General features: G+C 42.4%; 1 protein-coding gene across 1 annotated transcript in view; it reads right to left on the reverse strand.

The window, feature by feature from the left end:
- LOC105842623 (cell adhesion molecule Dscam2) overlaps positions 1 to 19400 on the reverse strand; it is a 43760-nt gene extending 24360 nt beyond the window's left edge. Inside the window, exons 1-12 of the mRNA XM_062668501.1 lie at positions 19207 to 19400; positions 15787 to 15842; positions 13412 to 13589; positions 11138 to 11277; positions 10390 to 10566; positions 8506 to 8646; positions 7025 to 7139; positions 6501 to 6717; positions 6202 to 6409; positions 1453 to 1606; positions 991 to 1142; positions 668 to 875 (exon numbers count right to left, since the gene is read on the reverse strand). Coding sequence (XP_062524485.1) covers positions 668 to 875; positions 991 to 1142; positions 1453 to 1606; positions 6202 to 6409; positions 6501 to 6717; positions 7025 to 7139; positions 8506 to 8646; positions 10390 to 10566; positions 11138 to 11277; positions 13412 to 13589; positions 15787 to 15826 — 1730 coding nt within the window. The 5' untranslated portion in view covers positions 15827 to 15842; positions 19207 to 19400. The remainder of the gene's footprint in view (positions 1 to 667; positions 876 to 990; positions 1143 to 1452; positions 1607 to 6201; positions 6410 to 6500; positions 6718 to 7024; positions 7140 to 8505; positions 8647 to 10389; positions 10567 to 11137; positions 11278 to 13411; positions 13590 to 15786; positions 15843 to 19206) is intronic.
- Positions 19401 to 22983: the final 3583 nt, after the last annotated feature.

Here is a 22983-nt window from a genome sequence, read left to right on the forward strand (position 1 = left end):
TAGAATCGACACAATTTGCAAAAAAAAAATCGTGCTCAATTTTATGTTGGTTTTCTTGATTTTTCTCTTAAATTTTGCTGATTAGTTTTTATTTAAGTACAGGAAAGTATTTAGGAAATTCAGTATTTTAGGAAATAATAAATTACGTAAAATAAAAATAAAATCGTAATTCAAATTATCAATTAAAATAACAAAATATGTCTCTTTATTTTTGTTTGACAACATAAAATTACATAGAAATAGAAATAATTACAAAATAGAGAGAGAAGGGATGAGAGAACGAAAAGAAAGAGGGAGAAAGAGAAAGGTATTATACACTACTCGCTTGTGTATGCGACTGTCGCGCCTGCGCACGTCTCATTTAACGATTTTATTCCACGCACTTTTTTCCACGGATTTTTTCTTACGGTTTTACTATCACATTTTTTTCAGTTCGGTCGCGCAGCAAAATCCCTGTCCCCTCCAAGCCTGCCGTAAGGAACTTCGTTCCAATAAAAAAAAAAATTTAGCAAAAACTTTGTTATTCTACATTTTTTTGCAACATTGCAATACATCATCCAACAATATTTGTTCGATATTATGAGGAACAATGACAGGGGTCTGTCTGCCAGAAAGAAGCAGCTGCAATGAAGACCTTTCAAATATCGACGTTGAAATATTAATTTGCTTTTGGTGAAGTAAAGCGATATTTGAGTAGGCGAGGGAGCGGGGGTGCCCGCGCGACTCGCTAGTCGCTCGTTCGGTGCGTGTAAGAGGAATGATCCTAGAATGCACCTCTATAGACCTGATCGGATATCCGGCATAGGGACAGTACAGCGTCACGTTGTCGCCCGCCACCACCCGCACCGGACCCAGCGCGCGGATCGAAGGAGGACCTGATACAACACAGACAATGCCATGTCACTAATGGGTTGTACACTACTGGTGTAATGATGGTATGCATTCATTTGTTTAGGATCAATTATTGCTAAGAAGTAAATGTGTAGTGACCGTAGATGTTGAGCCTGGCGGAGTGCTCGGCGCGTCCGAGGCGGTTGTGCGCGCGGCACGAGTAGCGGCCGCCCGCCGCCGCCGTCGCCGCGCTCACGTTCAGCGCAGACGCCACGTCGCCGCCCGCCGACGACTCCTCGCTTATGAAGTACCTGAGCAGTACACACAATACACTGCTGTGTACCTACTGAACATGGAAAACTAAAGTAATGAAAGAGCCCTCCACCTCTATAAACCTAATAACTGTGCAATCGTACGTATTAACAGCTGTAACTAATGATTGTAACCTTCAGTACACACCCTAAAGTGACTACATAATGGTTATACTCAAATGCATCGTATACCGTGCACTGTGCACCGTGTGATTTGAAATTGGCATCAACATGCTTCTCGTACTACGTGAGGTCCATCTGAAGCAGCTCCTGTAATGAACCATATGAAAGCGTTACTAAAGCGGCGTACCGGTGTTGGTTTCCGAACTGATCCAGGGGCTGTCCGTCGAGCAGCCACGAGATCCTGGGCGCCGGGGAGCCCGAGGCAGCGCAGCGCAGGGACACGCTGCCCCCCGGCCGGAGCGCCTGCTCTATGAAGGTGTAGTGCAACTCCGGCGCTGAGTCTGTTTGGAACATTAATACCCTACATCAACTACATACAATAATTCGTTCGTCATGTCAGCTTATTGTCAAAGCTGTCATTAAAAATACAATTGATTTTAATCGATTTGAAATCGATAATCATATTACTTTGTTAAGTAATAATAGACTTTTTCTTTATTTAGGTATATAATCGCAATTAAATTCGCCGTATACCGCACTTGTATACAACAAGTATAAATCGCTCATTTAATTACTTTGCATTCATTACCTAGTGCAAGGTTTTTCTTTTTATAATCCTGTAATCGATTATTTAAATCGATCACACCGCTAAACCGACAAAAACTAACTTTCTCATTTTTCTCCGGTCCCAGTAAAAGGATTGAGGTGATATTTTTAATTCTTATATAAAAAAATATGACAAAATTTTTAGACTACATTCCAAGTTATTACATTTTTGGCCCACGATTTTCCGTCTCCTTTAATACGTTTCGATGTAGTCTCGGGCGCGCTTACTATTTCCTAACATCATTACAGTTTGGTCTCGCGCCGCCGCGCCGCGCCGCGTGTGTGTGCTCTCCAAATGTAAGCTGTGCGCTTTGTGTTGTGAAGTACTGAAGTGAAGTGAAGTGGCCGTTTTGTGGAATGCTCAATTAAACACTCCTTGAAAAGTTTTTTGAAGTGATTCAATTTTGGAAATTTGCTTGAGGTTAAAAGACAGCTTAAAGCAGAATACTATTATAATTATGTAGCATTTATGCTTGGGTCTCATTATTTCAAAATATCACATCCAATACAAACTTTAAAAGAAAAAATAAGATTACTGTTTTCATGTAAATTTTATTTTTATTTTACAGTATATTGTGTCTATTTCACGGGCTGATGCAGTATTTAATTAGGGGATATACTCCGAGTGAGTCTCCGAGTGGAGGCCAAACATCCGCTTGTTCTCTGTAATTGAACCGACGCTCATCCGAGTCGCAGCCTCCAGCCGGCCGGCGGCGCTCCGTGTCACACTCTTACCCGTTATTAACTAGAACTGTCGTCGCTATTATGAATAACAAAAGAATTGTTACTTGTTGTTACGTTGTAATTGCTTGCCAATGTAAATATGAAATCTGTATGTTTCTAAGGCGTGTTAATTATATTCTATAATCGAGGGTAAAAAGCTAATTTATGATCACAATAGTACCTAACTATAATATAATAGTTTACGCTCAGTACGCGTGATCGTAACGTGCTTGTTTCAAAATATGTATATTATGCATCAAAACTGGTAGGCAGCGGCTTGGCTCTGCCCCTGGCATTGCTGAAGTCCATGAGCGACGGTAACCACTCACCATCAGGTGGGCTGTATGCTCGTCTGCTTACAAGGGCAATAAAAAACAAAACACTGTTCAAAATGGATCAGTAAACAGAGTCGTTTTGACTGTCTTTTATTTCGTCCCACTACCTTCTTGAATATTGGGATCCATCTAAACTATCCCAAAATGGTCCTGTCGGTGTTGCGGTACGGATCCCCAAGTTTAAAATCTCCTTAAAATACAAACTCCCTCAGACTTCCTCTGTGTACTCTGGTGAAGCTGTTGCTCTTTTAGAAGCAGCTCTTGTTATTAAAACCCGCGGTCTAAATAAATCAATAATTTTTTCGGACTCCTTAAGCTGTCTTCAAGACATAATTAAATTTCCATCGCATTCAAAAGTCAATTTAGAAATTATATAAAAAAATTAAGAAACTCTGTTTCAATGTCACTGCTCCGGTCTTGATGTCACTCTCATCTGGATCCCAAGTCATAGCGGAATTAGTGGGAATATACTTGCTGACTCCTGTGCTAAGCAGGCTTTTATCATGGGCTGTAACAACAAAATTTTTCCTCGAGATTTACATTCCCTGGCAAAACCTGATATGCTTCAATCTTGGAATGAAAGCTGGCAGATTTCTCGTCAGTCAGTAGGTAAGCATCATGGTAACTTACAACCGACCCTGCCCTCTAAGCCTTGGTTTTCCTCCCACTGCCATCTCCCTAAAAAAATTGTCTCAGCTATAATCCGTCTTAGACTTGACCATGTTTGCTCCCCTGTTTTTCTTGCCAAAATTAGAGTCCGTGACCATTCTTTTTGTGAGTGGGGATTAGATGAGGGACCCTGGATCACATTTTCTTCGACTGCCCCAATATCGTATGCCCTCTTTATGATATCCTTCCCAATGACATTCCCCGGCCTATTAATATTAATAATTGTTTATTAACTTTAGTCTATGCTAAACATGTAAATATTCTGTGTACATTTTTATCTGCTAATAATATATATCTCTAAAGTAGTAAGTCTAACATATATTTGTTTGAGCTGTTCTTAAAACCACAGATTCGCGTGTGGAAAAACCGACCAAATTTATTTGTATTTAGATTTAGTAATTTTTTCCCTCTCTAAGCATCTGTCATTTTTGTAAATACTTTGACATTGGCAAAATCAATGCCAAAGGCGTTGGAGCCAAATTATTAAAAAAAAAAACAGAGTCATTAAATAAGACCGGTGGCGGTGCTCTCGGCTCATACCTCCAGCGCTAAGGGTTCCCGCGGCTTACTGCACCGGACCCTTAGTTCAGCTTCAGCATACTGAAAGCACCTTAAGGTGTTTGTTGAAGCTTCCAAGCCCTGACCCGATCGACCTGTCAGCAAGTAGCGCGACAGGCTTCTCGGATCCCCCTAGAGTGCAGTTTCGTGTATCGTTTGATCGGCGCATTCTGGTCACCGCGCGACAGAGAGATGCAGTGGACACGAGGAGACAACAGTGCCGCTACATACGGGCCTCGCGGGCCTCTTGTTCTCTTCGTCAGAGGTGAGCAACAGTGTCTCGGGAATCTATCGTTTTAAGTGGTTTTTAATTAAGTTTTTTTTTGGTTGGAGAGATGTGTGAACCAGTTTCGGTCCACCTGTTGTTGAGTGGGTACTGAAGCTCCCAGACAGCGTGAGAGTGAACACGCGTTTTGTGACGTGAGGTCGAAGTCTTAATCGTTTTGTACAATAGCGGCATGAACAGGCGACGCAGTGAAACCCGACCGAGCAAGCTCACAGCACGCCTTACCATTAGGATAAACATACAGTGGGAATAAAAAGGCATCGCTGAGTATAAGCACATTGATTAGTTAAACCGACTCGTTGTGTACCGAGGACGGTCGCCGACCCCTCCCCCCGGCTACATGCCCCTCCCTGGTCCATTGTCACCGCCGAGACACAATGCCGGCGCGGGCCTTCCTGATTGATTCCGCCTCAGACACTACACCGACAATGAGATTGATTGAGTTCCGCTGTGGGTCTCACCCTGCCCCCTCGCGTCGCTGGCCCCCACCCCCACCCCCACCCTCGTCAGCTCTCATCTAATAAACCGGTATCGATGTATTTCGTTAAGATTTTTCCCGCTCGATTTGTGCTCTATTCAAACGAAAATGTTAGAGATTTCTTTTTCCGATTTATTGAAGTAAATGGATTATATTTTTGAGGCTTTCTTACGACGAGACTGTTGTGTCTTTACCCATACATATAAATAAAATAAATTCAGAATAAAAATCATTGGTGTGTAGCGGTCTGGCTGTAAACTTGGCATTGCTGATGTCCATGAACAACGGTAACCATTCACCATCAGGTAAGCCATTTTGTCGTCTGTTTATAAGGGTTAAATTTTTGGACTTGAAAGTGGTGGTGAGACTTATATGTGGTTTTATTACGAAATACAAACATTTTTTTTTAATTACTTTGTAACCCTATTTATTTTTACTCTTACAAGTTACACATCGATTTTTAGTTCTTTAAACATTAGGTAAGTATAATTTATATAATTCAAACACAGTGTAAAATGTTTTGCATGGGATTATTTCTTTCGCCGGTTGTGTTTAATTATTGTTTATTTCATTTGATTTTATACATAGCTGTGTAGTGTGTAAGTCAGTAGTTCAGTATAATTAAAGACGTCGTACAGACAATACTACGTGTTTTAATCAACAACATCTACTCTCCACACCTCAGTTGCATGGTCATCTGTATGTGTGTATGCAGCTCTGTCTGTCGCAGCCATCACTCTGGTTCGACTTCGTAGACCACGTAGCCGACGGAGGTGACGCTACGCCGTAGCCACATTTTCCATTTATTTCGAAACATTCTGATTTTAAAATATTGTACTTCTTCCACTGATTTATCTTGTTTTATTAAGATCGTAACTATACATTCAGTTAAAAAATTCTCGGGACTGAATGATTATTTTTCTTGTTGTTGTTAGATTGGCACAACTTTTAGTAGTGTTTATTGCGAGTTTCACAATGAAGAAGAACACTGTCTTACTTTTTTTGCTTTGTCATAAAATTGATCATCGCCTATAGACTGTCGTGTAGGAAATTACTGAACAGTTACGGTGAATCGGTTTTATCAAAAAGACGTGCTTATTGAGATATGATGCAGGAGTTGCCTCGCTCTAGTAGGCTATCAACATCTGCAATTGAAGTTATCATCACAAAAGTGAAGCAAATAGTAACGGAAAATCCTCATTCAAGTTTGAGAAGGTCAAGATGAAACCTCATATAAGTTTGCAAATCCAAAATAGAAGGAGTTATCTTAGCTTAACTAACCTCCAAGCCTGAGTTCTAGATCAGCGTGTGCGCTGTCGTGAGGTCGTCGCGCGAAGCACTGGTAGAGGCCGCGGTGCGAGCGGCTGACGGAGCGCAGCAGCAGCGCGGCGCCGGCGCCCGCGGCCGCCCCGTCGTGCAGCCACGCCAGCCGCGCCGCCGGGTCCGACGCCGAGCAGTTCAGCCGCACCGTGCTGCCGGTCTCCGCCACCTGCACGCAACCACCCGCAGACATACAGCTGTCTGCCAATGCTCTGTGTGTCGCTGTGTGTTCGTTGTGGGTTGAATGATGAAGGTCGCACCAGCACCGAGGGGCCGACGGTGACTGTGAGTGTGTCGGTGACGTGTATCCTGAGCTGCGCGGTGGCGTCTCCGAACACGTTGTACGCCTTGCACAGCCAGGCGCCGGCCTGCTGGGGGCGCGCGCGGGGCAGGCACAGCGCCGCGCCGCCCGCCCACCACCACGCCTCCGGAGACGACTCCACCGGCTGCAGCCGACCCGCCACCTCGCGATACCACCTGGCGTTTATATCATAGAGCATTGCACCGACGTGTCGCCGACCTGGCCTTTACTGCACATTCAAATATTATAGTAGATACAGAATGAATCGGCATACAGTCATACAATAGCTCCAAGGTTTCAAATGCTTAGCCATTCATATACTACTCAATAAACTTTAATTAGGTATTAATACTTTTATACATATGTAAGTACTTAAATATAGTATAAAAAATTCTCAGTTCAGAAGCTTCTAGGATGTAAGGAGTATCAGAAGATCGCTAGATCTTCTTGTATTATGTATTAGATGCGCAGTAATAGTCTCACGAGTAGGTGGGCGGCGGGTGGTCGGCGGCGGCGCAGGGCAGGCACAGCGCGGAGCCGGCGCGCGCGGTCAGCTCGCTCGCGGACACGAGCCCCGGGGCCGCGCCGACCGCGCTCGCTGCGACACACGACATGTACCGTTCACAATTACTTACAGAACTGGGAAGTTTTCAAGGAAAAGCCAAGGGTTCCTACGTAGCAATAGCCCGTCGGGTAACTGAGCTGCTGAGAGAGAATGTCGGACTAACAGACCCGTCCACCTCAACCTACGATACCTATTTTGCTACGGAATGCAGGTGTTCGTATGACCCACCTGACGGTAGGTGATCATCTTAACCCATCATTTATTTTAATAAACATCGTTTGTAGAAGACCCCTCAAAGCGAATAGTAAACTGCGCGGAGGACAGTGCATTCCCTGGAAACTATGGTACGTAAGTAATAGTAGGAACGTGGTAGGAAATAACTCGTGGTCGAGTACAGCGACCGTGCGGCGACAGCGCCGGCGCCGGGCGAGCCGGGCCACGATGGACAGGAAGTGACGGGATTTTCTCAAACGTTTCCACAGATCACACGGTTCATAGAATCCGTATTAAAAGTAACATTTGGCATTTGAGAGATTGGTTCACTGTCTCCAATCAATACATCCTCCAGTAGTTGTACGACGATGTGTATATTGTATATAGGGTGTGGTCGTACTACATATGCATCCCCGTGCGTTATCAGATTATGGTCTGATGCAGAGTGACACTGTAATTAACATCGAACCACAAACCGCCGTTAATTGAACAGTATGAATACCGTCCACCTAGCGACGCCGCGTCGTTCAACCTAATTATTTATATATTATTGTGTTGTGACGTTACTGAATAATGTCAAGAGCTATGACAATTTTTTTATTAATTATGGAGTTTTGTATTGTTTACAAACAAAAAATATATTATCCAGGTCTGAATTTTTACAACGCTTTTACAACGCCGTTGCACCGCCGTGGGGCCGTGTTTAGTGCATGCTCAGTGGAGGTAGAACAGTTATTATATAATTTAACTGAAGCTTTGAACTCGTACCTCGGGGCGAGCGGCAACACTCACACTGTGATACGTATGGGCCCGCCCGGGTACCAATTACCACCAAGTGGGTCGTGAGCGCCTTTGAACATCAAAGGAATTAAATAAAAAAAAAATATATAAAATTAGATTATCAATTCAATGTTAGACATAGGCGGTTAGAATTTCGATGAATACGCTCTAGACCCGAGCTGTGAGTGAGGCTCGGCGCGGGACCTCGCTACGAACAGTGACTGAAATCCTTCTTAATGGTGACCGCATGACTTTATGGGTGGGTTTTTTAATAAAATCAATCAGGACGCATGTCTTCCTTAACGAGCGAAACGGTCATCCGGAATTACGTACGAACCAGAGTAAAATTCTTAACTAAATGATTTAGCATTTGAAATTTAAAATGAATTTGAAATGAAGTAATGACCTGTGACGGTGAGCGTGGCCGGCTGCGAGCGCCTGGTGACGGAGCTGAGCGAGTGCCGCGCCAGACAGCTGTAGGGGCCCGCGTCCGCCGGCGACACCGCGCGGATTAGCAGGCTGCTCCCGGCGACCACGTACCGGGACTCTGCTCCGCACCACACACCCACTTACTACTTATTGTGTGTGCACACACCAGCTTCCTCACTTAAAGTACCAACTAACTGCTTAAATATTTAGTTCCGTCTTCCAGTTCCGTAGCTGAGAATGAGAGTATCTATTTCAAGACGCGCCGTCGAAGCTTCGATTGCCCACTGCCTCTATTGTTGTTGATTCCAATGATTAGAGTCACGCGGTTCAGTTTGAAATATGGGACAGCGGTCATACAACGCAACTAGAACTTCGGTCTCATATTTCAAGGAGGCAGGCGGCATTCCCGTTATGGTATCTATGGGCTTCTGTGGCAACTACTAAAGACCGAGTGGCTAGCTTGTTGAAAAAAAATGGTGTACTGTGCAGCATTTCCAGCAGGCTGTACTAATTAAGAACGAGACATGAAGTAAAGGTTTTTCTCAATTGGAGTATGAAATATTTATTATTGAAATGAAATCAAGCCAGTACACGTGGCTAGAGCTGTATACTATGTAATGTCCGTCGTGACTCGTGCGGTAGATATCGGGCGGGCAGCTGAAGCCGGGTCGTGCAGTCGGGATGATAGATTTATCCGCGTCCGGTGCGACGCCACGATTTATATGTGTGACCTTATTACTTCCGGCCGCAATGAAACCTCTGCGTATTTTATCCCTTATACTTTTCTCCCTTTGATAAATTCACAACGTTACGTTTTTTCTATCCCTCCAACCAAGGGTGACGCTGAGCTCCTACAACATGAGCCCAGCGCCCTTCGTTAGTTTGCCAGTTGGTTGGTCGGGTATTATAAACGGCCGACATTCATCTGTGTGAGTCTAGCGATGCACAACCAATGAGCATCCGGTTGCGTTACGAAACCGAAACGTTTCTTCAGCGCGCTCACTGTCTTAATCGCGCACACTAGAACTGTGAGCGAACTGTGGAGACTTCGATTATACTGTTGCCGGTGTAGGAAACTTCAATTACATTCCATTGCTAGAGATACACACTCAATTTGTTTTGACAGACGAGTTGAAGCTTCTTCCTCTATAGATAAACTTTTTTATTGTTCCGTAAGTTTCATTTTGGGTGCTCCAAAGAATTGTAAACGCTAGCGTCCACACCCTTTATGACACATCATCCATCACCGAAGAAGTGTTCACACGTACCAAGCGAGGTAACGACCTATCGATACTCCTAAAGAACAAGGCTCCCATAACAAACCTAATATAGGAGTGAACCGCTTCATCTCTTTCCAGATATAATGCTCTGAAGAGGATTAGTCCAAGTCGCAGCCACATTCGGTTAATGATCTCGTGAGCCTCAGAAACTTTGAAACGATCCGTCTCCGCGTCGCGACTTCACATCTTGTTGTCGAACTCATTAGTGCTACTATGGCTTGACGTAGGTGCTGTGTGCTTGTTATTAGTCACTTATACATCAGCGACAGTTCATTTCAGTCGAAGTCGACGAGTTAATGTTGAGACATGGTGAAGTTGAAGAACCAAATGACGCCAAGGCGAATTGTTAACATCTATGTTGTCGAGACTATATTAATTCTGTTCAACTAGTGGACAGTTACTGAAAGCATTGGTATTTAATGCTATACTCGGTTGCCTAAAACGAGTTACACCAATTATTTATCCAACACAGCGGGTCATTTATCGGCCGAGCGAGACATTTCTATTGTAGAATTACAGTTTGATAACAGACGCCAGAGGGAGGGCTCCTTCGAATTACACTATGTGTACACGTCGCGCACCTGGAGTGGGAGGGTCCACGTGCAGGATATCCTCCCCGCGGTACCACGCGGCGGGCTCCACCAGCTGCGGGTCGCGCGAGGCGCCGCACGTCAACGCCGCCACGCCGCCCGCCGCCGCGCCGCGCACCCACAGCACGGCCTCCCAGCTGGCCGCACCCACCGCACCCAACGCACCCACTGTTTACATTTTATAGAGAACTAGCGACCCGCCCTCGCTTCGCTTCGGAAACATTAAAACACATATGAAACCAAAAAAATAAAATAAAAAATAAGTTAAAAAAAGTAGCCTATATTCATCAGGGACAATGTCGGCTTCTAATGGAAAAATAATTTTTCAAATCGGTCCAGTAGTTTCGGAGCCTATTCGAAACAAACAAACAAACAAATCTTTCCTCTTTATAATATTAGTATAGATATAGATAATAAAGTTTTCTACGAGTAATATGCCTTGTTTTTTTTTGCAAAAATTTGACTAGTTTCGTTGTAGCGGTAGATATTACAGAATAGAAGAAAACCGATAAACGCTTTTCGTATTATCCGGCTCTAGAACGATCTCTCTTCCACGGTGTTCCCTGAATAGTTTGCTGTGACAAGTGGAAGACGCGTAAGAAAGTTTCCGGAAAATGCCAGGAGCACAGTGACAAAAGTGAAAGCCCAGCCTACTGTCTTCAGCAGCGAGTAGCGAGTAGCGAGCAGCAGGCAGCGTGTGGTACAGTAGGTATACTCGTATGTGTACAGTGTACAGTACCTGGGCGCAGCGTCGTCTCCCTGGAGAGCGCAACGCCGTGCGCGTTGGCGGCGCGGCACCGCAGCGTGGCGGGGCGCAGCGTGGCGGGGCGCGGCGCGGCGCCGCCCGCCAGCTCCAGCGTGCCGTTGCCGTACACGCGTCTGCACACACCGACAACCTCGCACCTTGCATGCACCAAGCACTTGCTTCAATACAAATCTCGAACTTGACAATATTCAATGTGAAAAGGTGTTCTTACAATTGCAGTCAAATATATGGTATATTAATTAATTATTAATATAATTATTAAATTCTAATATATATTAATTAAAGTAAAAACAACCTATACTATCAGTTTGAGAGATGATGTTACGATGAGAGCGCCACGCGGACGCAGACGCCGCCCGGGATATAATACTAGCTGTTCTATACTTCAAATCTGATTGCCCCAACGGGTCCAGTGCTACCAAACGTGCTATTTGACACCAAGTCTTGACGGCACTCCGGTTGAATCCGAGAGGATAATACGTGTAGATCCTTTTTGTGTGCTGTGACACAAGTGTCTAGTCTTTAATGAAAACGTTGTGCTACCCACCGGTGGACAGGCTGCGTACGGCCACGGCACAAGCAGACTATTTGATATACAGTCAGACTAAGTTCGCGATCGGACCATTTGAAGATGAATACGCAGAGACACGTCGTAAAGCTCTTCAATAATCGCTCTTAATAATAAGTTGAATATGTCTTCGAGCAAGATGTAAACAATTTCGGTAATATAGTGTCTCCCTGTCGCAGTCCTCACTTCACTTTCACCGGATTAGTCAACTCATACATACTTATTTGAAGAATAGCATCCTGGTAAGCAGATTTTACTGCCTCCTATATGATGTCAATTAGCGATATCTATAGAGAGTTTATTACCGCCCATTGCTCGACTGTGTCATAAGCCTTTTCATAATCTACGAAGGCTACTGTCAGCGGACGATTGTATTCGTTGCCTATTTCCACAGCTTGTCGTACAGTGTGTGGCTATGGTCGTTTGTGGAATACCCGCTGCGAAATCCAGCCCATTCTACTGGTTGTGTTGAGTCAAATTTTTTAGAAAAGCGCAAAGTAATAAATTTCGTAAATAGTTTGTGAATGAGTCAGCAAGGATATCGGTCGGTAGTCAGTGAGATTGGTGGTATGCCCTTTTTTATGCAATCGCATATCCTTTTTTCCAAGCCTCTGGAATCGCACCTTCGAAAAGAACCTCATTGAACAGCACATAAAGGTACTTAAATGCTGGTGTTCCACAACGTAGTCGTTCGTGTGTGGCTTTATCCTGACCCGACAATTTCCCCTTCTTCATTAGTTTCAGTGCATGTTTAATGTTTGAAAGGAAGGTCAGTAGAAGTTTAACATGCGTACAATATTGAAAATATACAACGTACTCCGGGAGTAGGGTAGTAGATGCACTAGGTAGGCACAATGTGCTCGTGGAAGTGCCCACGGGCCCGTGAATGGATGAATGCCCGTTACTCCGCGTCCGCTGCTAGATATATTTTAGCAGGTTTAGCTTTAAATAGCATTTACACCATATTTATACACACCTACACCGCAACGTTATTACTATCAGCATGTGGTTACCGATCACTTCTCGTCAACATCATCATCATCATCAGCCCGTAGACTTCCACTGCCTCTTTCAATTCTCGCTACAGTGGCCGGTTCTACGCAGCTCACATTTAGTGGTCCAACGCATCGGAGGCCTACCCTCGCTGCATTTTCCCGTGCGCGGTTGACACTCGAGAACTTTACAGCCCCAGCCCAGCCTTTTGCCCACTTCAACCTTGCAATCCTCCGGACTATATCAGTCGCCTTAGTTTTTCTGCGAATATTTTCGTTGTTGATTCGATCTCGGGAAACTCCGATCATAGCTTTTCCATTGCTCTTTAAGTGACTGTGAGCCTTATAATAAGATCCATTGTGAGCTATCACGTTCCAGTACCATATGTCATCACTGACAACACTCAGTGGTCACGAAATGCGCCTTCAGACACTGCAGTATTTGCGAAGAGAAGGGACTCACCTAGGGACATGAGATCTAAGTCTCATGCGTATTACTTCATAACTCACCTACCTCACGAACCTGACCGCTGCGTGGCAGAACTAGGCAGAGTGACGGTAGCTACTATAAGTGAATGTTAATGAAAGTGAACACAATTAAGTTGATTTTGTCAATTCAGTCGGATGTGGACGTGAGTGCGTCCAGGTCGAGACGATGACGTTGTGTGGCAGGAGCTGAACACGAACCTGAGTCCGGGCACGTCCTCGAGCGCGGAGCCGTCCTCCGCCAGCCAGGTCACGGCGGGGGGCGGGTCCCCGCGCGCCACGCACGTTACCCGCACCCCCTCGCCGACCCCGTACTGCACCACAGGGGGCGCCTCCACCACGAACCACGGCGCCAGTCGCTCCACGGCACCCGCCGCGTCTATATATGTACATACTGTTGCACTGAAGAGCAGCGCCAGGGCAGTGTAATAATAATAACAACGACGTGATACGGGACGAGCCGTGAGCGCGCTTGCCTGCTGAGGCCATTAATAATAATGTTCGAGCTTAGCCTCAACATCTCCTCCAGTAGCGAGTGTCGTTGCGCCGACCGCAGCCGTCTGTAGCACGGAGCTATCATCATCGCCACTACGTGATACAAACTACAAAGTTAAGTTATGTGGCAACGCGCTTGGATCTGTGCGTTTAAAATAAAATTCAGCAAATTTCAACGAAAATAGTATAATAAGAGTAAAGCCCGAAGATTGAGTACAAAGGAATCATCTACATCGGACCACATCCCTCAGAGTCGTTTGTGTTGTACGGTTGTGTAACTACGAGGTGTTAAAACTATTAGTGAAGTCTGCGCGCCCCCTCGCCCGCTGCACTGTACACACATCATGATATCTGCACTAGAGCAGTAGCTCTAGCTGTGTGCACAGAATGGACAGGACCTACAATAAATACTTTACTAGCTGTAAGCATCTAAGATTGAAGGAATTCCAAAAAGAATAGTATGCATATATAATTTATAAAAAAAAGATACATATATGTGTAAAATATATATATATAGTCACAAAATAATTTATATATAAAATGTATGTATGTATAAACAATGTTTATATAAAAATACACATTTTTCTGTAAATAAATACCGACAATGAGAAATGTGCAGTCAACTTTTAACGATACAGATTAGAAACATTTAACTCTCAACAATTTTAGTAAGCGTTAACATGAAATAGACATTTGTTCACTAAACTGTTCGTATTAGTTAACTAAGTGTATTTCGCGGCTCTGTCTGAGCTTAGTTTGATTTCAATAGTATTCAGATGAACTTAATTTGAGATCTCATTGTACCTTCAAAACATTCTTGTGCGACACTTGGTCTTGGCTATCGACATACAGAAATCTTTTATATATGTATATATCGACAATCGAACTGAACCACACTAAAATATTTATATCTCCTAAATCTTCGGTTTGGTTGGGTTTCCCCTCTGATACCCGACATTATGTATACATAGAAAAAATAGAAAGATTCATTTGCATTGTTGTGTCCATCTGAGAAGCCGCCTGTATATACACACGCTTAGACTCCAGCTCTGGTGAGCTCTACATTTGGATCATATCAGATACAATGTCACTTACTTATTTATGTGAAAAACTGTCCAGCTGTTTTTATTTTTTTGCACATACGAGTAGTAGGAACGAACTCATAGTTCAGCTGTTTTAAGTAGTAACCTGAGCCCATAGAAATCACAATGTCAATATCGTCATCCTTCTTGAGACATGAGGTGTGTGAATCGATTTGTACCTCGGCCGACCGCACCACTAGCTACACTACGTACAGTACACGTACATATGTACTAGCCGACACACGTGAGGGATGCCTTCAAAATATCGGTAGAAGGTGGTAGGTAGGACCTCTTGTGAGTCCGTGCGGGTAGGTACCACCGCCCCGCCTATTTCGGCCGTGAAGCAGTAATGCGTTTCGGTTTGAAGGGTGGGGCAGCTGTTGTACGTATACTGAGATCTTAGAACTTATATCTCAAGGTAGGATCAACAGAGACAAAATCAAATAATTTCGTGGGAACAAGATGCAGCTGCTAGTGAGAGACTCGGAACGTAATCAAAACAAAGTAGCAATATTGCGTCCCGGACCGAGGACGCTTTATTCCGATAATACGGATCCGTACGGACACGGGCACGTCCTGCGAGATAAGGGTCCGGAGCCGAGATCGGGAACTCCGCAGCTCTGAAGGCGAACATTTTTAAAACTAAAGTTGCGCAGTTAGACTTTTAAGTGGCTTCAAGTTTCTCTTTGTTCAAGATGCCACACTCGGCCCACCCTGGCCGCCCTGACAGCCTGGACCGCCCTCACCGACCTCGCCGCCCTCGCCGCCCACACCGCCCACACCGCCCTGGACAGGAACTCTGTACGAACACTCGTAAAACATAAAAGTATTTTTTGTTTTTATCCTTTGTTTTTTTTTCGGGGAGTGTCATATTAATAACGAAGTTGTTGTGTTGTATCGGTTTTTTATTATTATACACATTTACATTAAAGTTTAGATTTACAAATATCAAAAGTGTACCCTATCTGCGGAGGCACAGAGATAGAGAATGGTACTCACGGCTGGCACAGAGGAGACTCAGCACTAGGGTCCCGATCATGACGCCGCTCCCACATCTGCACACAGAAACAACAAAACGTTACGCAAAACGCACGGACCCGGCTGGTCCCACCTTACAGTTTGTGTAATTGTTAAGCTAGGAATATTTTCTTTTAAGTGAACAGTTCCCAGCGTGTAAAAGTACTGGTCATTAGTAGGGCTAGCACGGACGAGCCTATAGAGACGCATGTAAATGTAACTGCTACATGTACCGGAAACAATCTCGAGACAAGTATAAATATTTTTTATAATATATCTCGGTTATTAATATATCTGGGTTCGCAAACTACGGAAAACATCTGTCAAGGCTTTAATAAGCAAGAATTCCACATGACCACGACTGCTCTGCCAAGAGCAACCGACTATGATGATGATGAATAAGATATAATTTGTTTAGTAGATCAGTTAGTCTTTATCAAATGATATACTTTACTTGTTGTTTTGTTATTCTATTAATCTCATGCTTATAAAGCGTTTAAGAACTAATAAATCTGAATAATTTCACAAATTGATTTTATAGTTAAATAAAAATACTGTAGATATGCATATATACCTAATATTAAATATTATTTTAGTATTCATTCATATCTCAGAACATTTTTTATTAAAATAACCTAAGCGCGAAGGCAGCGAAAGTTGCAGCATTTAGAAACAGCAATTATAGTTAGTCAGAAAATAACTTAGCAGCAGTTCAGCAGTTCTAGTAGTTTTAGATCGATTTAATGCTGCTAGTAAGAAGCTTCAAGAATCTCAAGTTGATTTATTATCCGTCGTGGAGATCTATAGTTCTCTGGCTTTATTTCTTCAGGACATAAAAGACAGACAGCTATCTGAATATGAATAAAAAGCCGAAACGATATCTGAAGTCCACGGTTATTATCGTTACGATACTCGTCGCAATAGAACTAGAAACATTCAGCCAGATGAATCACAGCTAAATGTGATGAAAACACCTTTTTCTGGACAAGAAAATTTACGCACAAATGTTTATTACCCTGTTTAGATGCTCTGAGTGTGCAATTGGCCGGGCGTAAAAGTTCACATGAAAAGTTTTCGAAAAAAATATTTTCTTCTATAATTTATCTAAAATAGACAAACGAATTAAAAAATCTTACCAATAAACTAGTCTACAAGTATCCTAACGATCTAGAAGAAACATTAGGAACGAACGTATTCATTTACATTGTCAACTCAAAGATTCTTTAAGTTTTAAAGTTTTCTTCAAATACGGAACGCTATTTATGCGGTACGACATGTCGTTCTTCAAGCGAGGTCGGGGCCAGTGCTCAGCCACTAGCAGCGGTTTGGCAGTGTCAATGACATAGCTGAGGTCCAAGAGCTACGTGAACCACTCACCATCAGGCGGACCGTACACTTGTCGGCCTACAAAGACAATAAATAATCAATAAATTACCGACATTTTTAATATTACAAGGATTATAAAATATAAGTTTTAGTTGTGCTACAAGTTCGTAGACCTTCTCGGCTTGCTACGCCGTAGTCGCTGCCGACGTCACATACTGTCATCAACTGTCACTAATAAAGCGAACCCTTAAGCCTTGTTCGGACTAGGCGAGTATTTTAGTCGAGTACCGAGTAATTTAGTTGCTAAATGTGTCTGAGCACCAAAAATTTAGTCGAGTAGGTTAGTAAATAATTTAGTCAAGTCAATCCATTTTGTACTATTTTTTTGGGCGAGTAGAGAGTAGTTTAGCAACTAAATTACTCGGTACTCGACTAAAATACTCGCCTAGTTCGAACAAGGCTTTACTATTGGCATTAAGTTACGTATCAGTTTGAGACACCGTAGTGCCTGTCTGCCTTTATTTTAGTAAGTACACAGCGTGTTATAGTTAACTTCAATTAATAATTGGAATTACTAACTGAAATAGAGAACTTAAAATACACAGGACTGTGTTTATTCTGCACCCCGGCGCTCTAGTTTATTTCCAGTTTACATAAAGGTAGGTAGGTAAATATTGTAATGGAGGCCGAACGTAAAGTTTTGAAGTTGATGTGGTCTCAATGAGAACATGCCTGGTGTACTAGCGACTCTGCGCGTCCAGACCAGCCCGCGCGAGTAGAGACCATCCGTTTTTTTCACCGTTAGGGACCATCTAAATTTGTTTTATTTCATTCTTTCTTAAACCTATCACAGTGAAATAAATGTATTCCGCTGTCCCATTACACTAACGCAGTCTCGCTAATTGAATGTACTCGTACATCTGCCAGCAGCTGCGGATGGGGTGACGACATCCGGCTCGTTGCAACTCAAACCAACCGTGTGTCGTAGGATGTACCGCGTCAAGGACGAAGTTTACTTATTTAAAAACCCTATGGCTGGTCTATTCTACGTAGACCAGCCATAAGTTCTGTTACAAATGAAAATGCATTTTTTTAAAGAAGTAATATACCATTATTAAAATTATTAAAATTTATCTTCATTTCTCGCGATAAGATTTTTTGCATCCTAATGCCTAATGGGGTTTCGACGAATTCTGGCTTTAACAGTACTAACAGCCTTTGTAGTTCCAACAGCACGCGGCCGCCCCGATCTTTTCTGGTCTTCGACAGACGAAGTGTTGTTGTATCTGTTGATAGTACTATATACGAACCTACGGCTGATACCAAGCTTTTGAAGTCTCTGGAATATGACCGACGACTCCATACCCACTTTGTGCAAGGCAATCACTGTAATCCTATTGCCTTTAATACCCGATTCCGTATTGTAATTTGATAATAAACACGAAAAAATATGTGAAATGGCGCAAAATCGAAAGAAGTTTTTAAAATAATATACGTGTTACAAATTCCAAATAATTAAAAAATAGAAAAAATAAGTTTTTATATAACAGAGTTTATGGCCAGACTAGTTATATTTAAGGAAAAGTTATCATTAAAAAATAAAATAAAACATGCACCTTCAAATCTAGCCGAACTAAAAAGTAGATAGGGTGAGTTCGCTCCACAGCGATGACAGGTTAAAAGGAGTTATGTTAATTAAAAAAAAATCAATATATCAAGTACTCAATAAGAGTGAAAATCGTGACAAGAAGCGGTTAAGTAATAGCAGATAAAAAACTATTTTCATACCAAATTTCGTCAAATTCGATTTAGTGAATTGGGCGTGAAAATAGAACAGACAAACAAAGTTAATTTCATATTTACAATTAATCATTATATCTGCATTTCTTTCCTTACAAAAAAGGCTAACAGTTTCGCTATATGTTCAAGTTTTAACAAATTATGATTATTAGACAATATTTACAATTTACTTGAGTTTTTATTTATTATTTTAATATAACCATAGTTTTTGTTGGAAAATGTGTCTAATCCCTATAATGATTCGTAACTAACAATTAAATGTAAAAAAGTATTTACCAGCTTCAAAAAATGTATACAAAACCAACATTATATAAACATTATGATCTCACTACACTACACTACACTGCACTGTTCACTAGCACGCCAGTGTTAGAGTTAGAGCCGAGTCGCGACTTGTCGTCCTAAGTTATTGCATACAGTTCGAGCGCGTGGCGTGCGGCGTAGTACGGACTCACGCGCGATACGCCCGGCGACTCGCACCCGAGTGGCGTACAACGAGCCCGTAGCGCCCGTGCTACGTGTGCTACGTGTGCTACAAACATTATCGAATATACGAGTAATCATAATAGTTTTTAATTGTAAAGATGTATAATAATATAATGTAAATGAATAAATAAATAAAAATCTAATATTAGAATATTACTTAATTTTAATATTTTTTTTATTGCTTAGATGGGTGGACGAGCTCACAGCCCACCTGGTGTTAAGTGGTTACTGGAGCCCATAGACATCTACAACGTAAACGCGCCACCCACCTCGAGATATAAGTTCTAAGGTCTCAGTATAGTTACAACGGCTACCCCACCTTTCGAACCGAAACGCATTACTGCTTCACGACGGAAATAGGCAGGGTGGTGGTACCTACCCGTGCGGACTCCCAAGAGGTCCTACCACCAGTGATTACGCAAATTATAATTTAGCGGGTTTGATTTTTATTACACGATGTTATTCCTTCACCGTGGAAGTCAATCGTGAAAATTTGTTAAGTACGTATTTCATTACAAAAATTGGTACCCGCCCGCCTGCCGATGCACACCGGTGCATCGCTACACATGAATGCACCGGATGTCTTATCCGTTAGGCACGACGACTACAAATATATAAAGATAAACAAATATTTAATGTGGGTATGTCATTTAAACTATTTATTAATAAATAATAAAATGAACAGTTTATATTGAACTACCGTAAATACAAACACGTCTCAAAAATGTATACTCCAAATACCAAATATGTTACACAAAGACAGTAATATTTAACCCAGAATAGAAAACACAATACGAAAAAAAATACTTCGGGAAAAAAACGTTTATTGTTTTTCAATAACTACGTATTATAATCTAATCAACATACATTCAAATACATTATCAATCTGAGAATCATCATCAGTTTGAGAGCTACTCTTTTTTTAAATCGAATTAACTTTGTTCGTCCACACTATCAGATAAAACATTAACAAAATTTGATAATTAAAAATATTCTATAAAACAATGTTCAATTTGAAAAAAAATTCCAAGAAATATAGACCTCATCCAGGCTACGTGCACCGGTAACATAATATTGGAAGCGCATTAACATTTCGCGTCGATGGCAGAGCAGCGCGCCGCCCGCGCCTCGGTCGATCCTCCTGCCTGACAAGCCTGTCTCACTAATAACGTTTAAAAAGGGCGAGGAACAACTAAAATGTGCAACATTATCAAAACGGGCGGCGGTGGAGAGGCGGCTCGGCGGCGGTGAGGAGGTGGAGAGGTGAGGACGTAGTGGGAGGGGGGAGCAGATCCCGGAGACGGCGTCCCTCGACCGTGAAGATACCTTGATGAAAAGAAAATGAAACGGGATGATGTGACGCGCTTGTGTATACATATACACATCACTTGTACATATAGACTCGCAAACTGTATAATGTGAAAGTTGCATAGGCACTATTCGTGATTGTGATAAAATTATCTTTAAAACAATTATGGACTAAGCCTACGATTGCTCATATAGTAAAAGATTGTAACAATGACGCGGCCCGGCGTTGGTGACGCTACTGAGTCACGTGCGAACTAACCGACTGGACCAATTAAATATTCTAATTTAGATTATTTTAGTGTAGACGATATTATCTCCCATTGAATAGGACACGACTCTTCAGGCGACAGAGTGTGTACAAGCTGCACACTGTGTGCACCTCACACTATACTCTTAGACCTTAGTCGGAGTTAACGAAGCCTCCCATTCATCCTCGAGCCCGCCCTGCTCCGCGCGCTGTGCTCGAGTGTCTGCTTACTCTAACATTACACTTTGGATACGTTGCATATTGTTGCCATCTGGATGTATTTCGTTACAGCGTCTTTATAAACACGTTGTTGTTGATACTTCGTAACATCGACACGCCATTTTGAATGCGCCGGTAACTACTTACCATTTAATTAGATGAGCCATATGATCGACTTCCCACAGTGGCAATAAAAAAAATACACCAAGTCACGATCAGCACATTTCCCAGCCCGCGCTGGTTGTAAGCAAGCGGCGATGTCAGACGGCGCGCCGGTGAGGCAGACTTTGAATAGACCGCCGCCCGAGAGCCGGAGGTGTGATGGACTGGATACTGAGGACCACTCTACGACATTGAAAAGTTTTTTTTTTATGTGATTACGAAACAAGCTTTCTGCACTTACAAATAAGTACATTTGACATGGTTTAGTTGAAACTCGACTTTATATTATTCGGATAAGCTTCGGATCTCACAAGAGTGAACTTTAAGCCCTACACGGACTGAGCTACTACAAAGTATACAGTTTCAATCTATCTTCTATCTATATATATAAAAATGATTGCTGTTCGTTAGTCTCGCTAAAACTCAAGAACGGCCGGATCGATTTGGCTAACTTTGGTCTTAAATTATTTGTGGAAGTCCAGAGAAAGTTTAAAAGGTAGATAAATATGAAAATGCTCGGAATTAAATAAAAATATAATAACAATTTTGTTTTTCCTTTTATGTGTTCCCCGTCGGAAGGATTCCTTTTGTTTGTTTTAAGTTTATTTTATACAAAAGTTTAGGTCTTTTATTTATCGATTGAGGCACTACGAAGTCTGCCGGGTCAGCTAGTCATGCAATAAAAATCAAATCCGCAAAATTATAACTTGGGTAATTACTGGTGGTAGGACCTCTTGTGAGTCCGCGCGGTTAGGTACCACCACCTTGCCTATTTCTGCCGTGAAGCAGTGCGTTTCGGTTTGAAGGGTGGGGCAGCCGTTGTAACTATACTCGAGACCTTAGAAGTTATATCTCAAGGTGGGTGGCGCATTTACGTTGTGGATGTCAGTATAAGATAAGTAACCACTTAACACCAGGTGGGCTGTGAGCTTGTCCACCCATATAAGCAATAAAAAATAAAAAAACCTAGAAAGTTTGGAAAACTACAAACTGTCCCTGTCTAACCCGCAAAAGCCCTGATTCTATACTCTAGTTTATTAAAATCGGCTTATAATAAAGACATCCGGTTTACTAAAATGAAATTAGAATTAAATTGAATATAAAACGCTTTCCAAACTTCGTTTGAGAAAGGACAATATTTCCCCGAACGCTATATTAAAAACTATATCTTAGCGCTCAGCAAAATAACATAGAGAGTTACGCTTGTTCGAGCTGCTGCCGCTGAGATGCAACGCGTAGAGACGCATCTGAAAGTAGTCTAGTGTGTAATAATAAAAATACTAACCGCCCTTGCCTAAGACAGAACTTGCCGCTGTGACTGGCTTCAATTGACGGTGGCATCTTCTGTTACAAAGATTTTAATTCATCCAAACTAGTAAAGTTCATTAATAAACTTTGTTTTTATATTATAACATCTACAAACTTGTAGCATACGCACACGGTGCGTACGAGTGTGTGCGTTAAATCACTCAAAGGGATCTCATTTACTTAGGGCAGCTTTCGTTCAGAATAATATCAAAGTCCTCGCTGGAGCTTTTTGTGAAAATCCAATTAATAAAGAGTCGTTGTCTGTACGATGCCGCTACAATGACCGTCCAAGTACAGAAAGACCAGACGAGACGGATCCAGTC

This window comes from Bombyx mori, chromosome 5 (assembly GCF_030269925.1).
Source record: "Bombyx mori chromosome 5, ASM3026992v2".
NCBI classification, from domain to species: domain Eukaryota; kingdom Metazoa; phylum Arthropoda; class Insecta; order Lepidoptera; family Bombycidae; genus Bombyx; species Bombyx mori.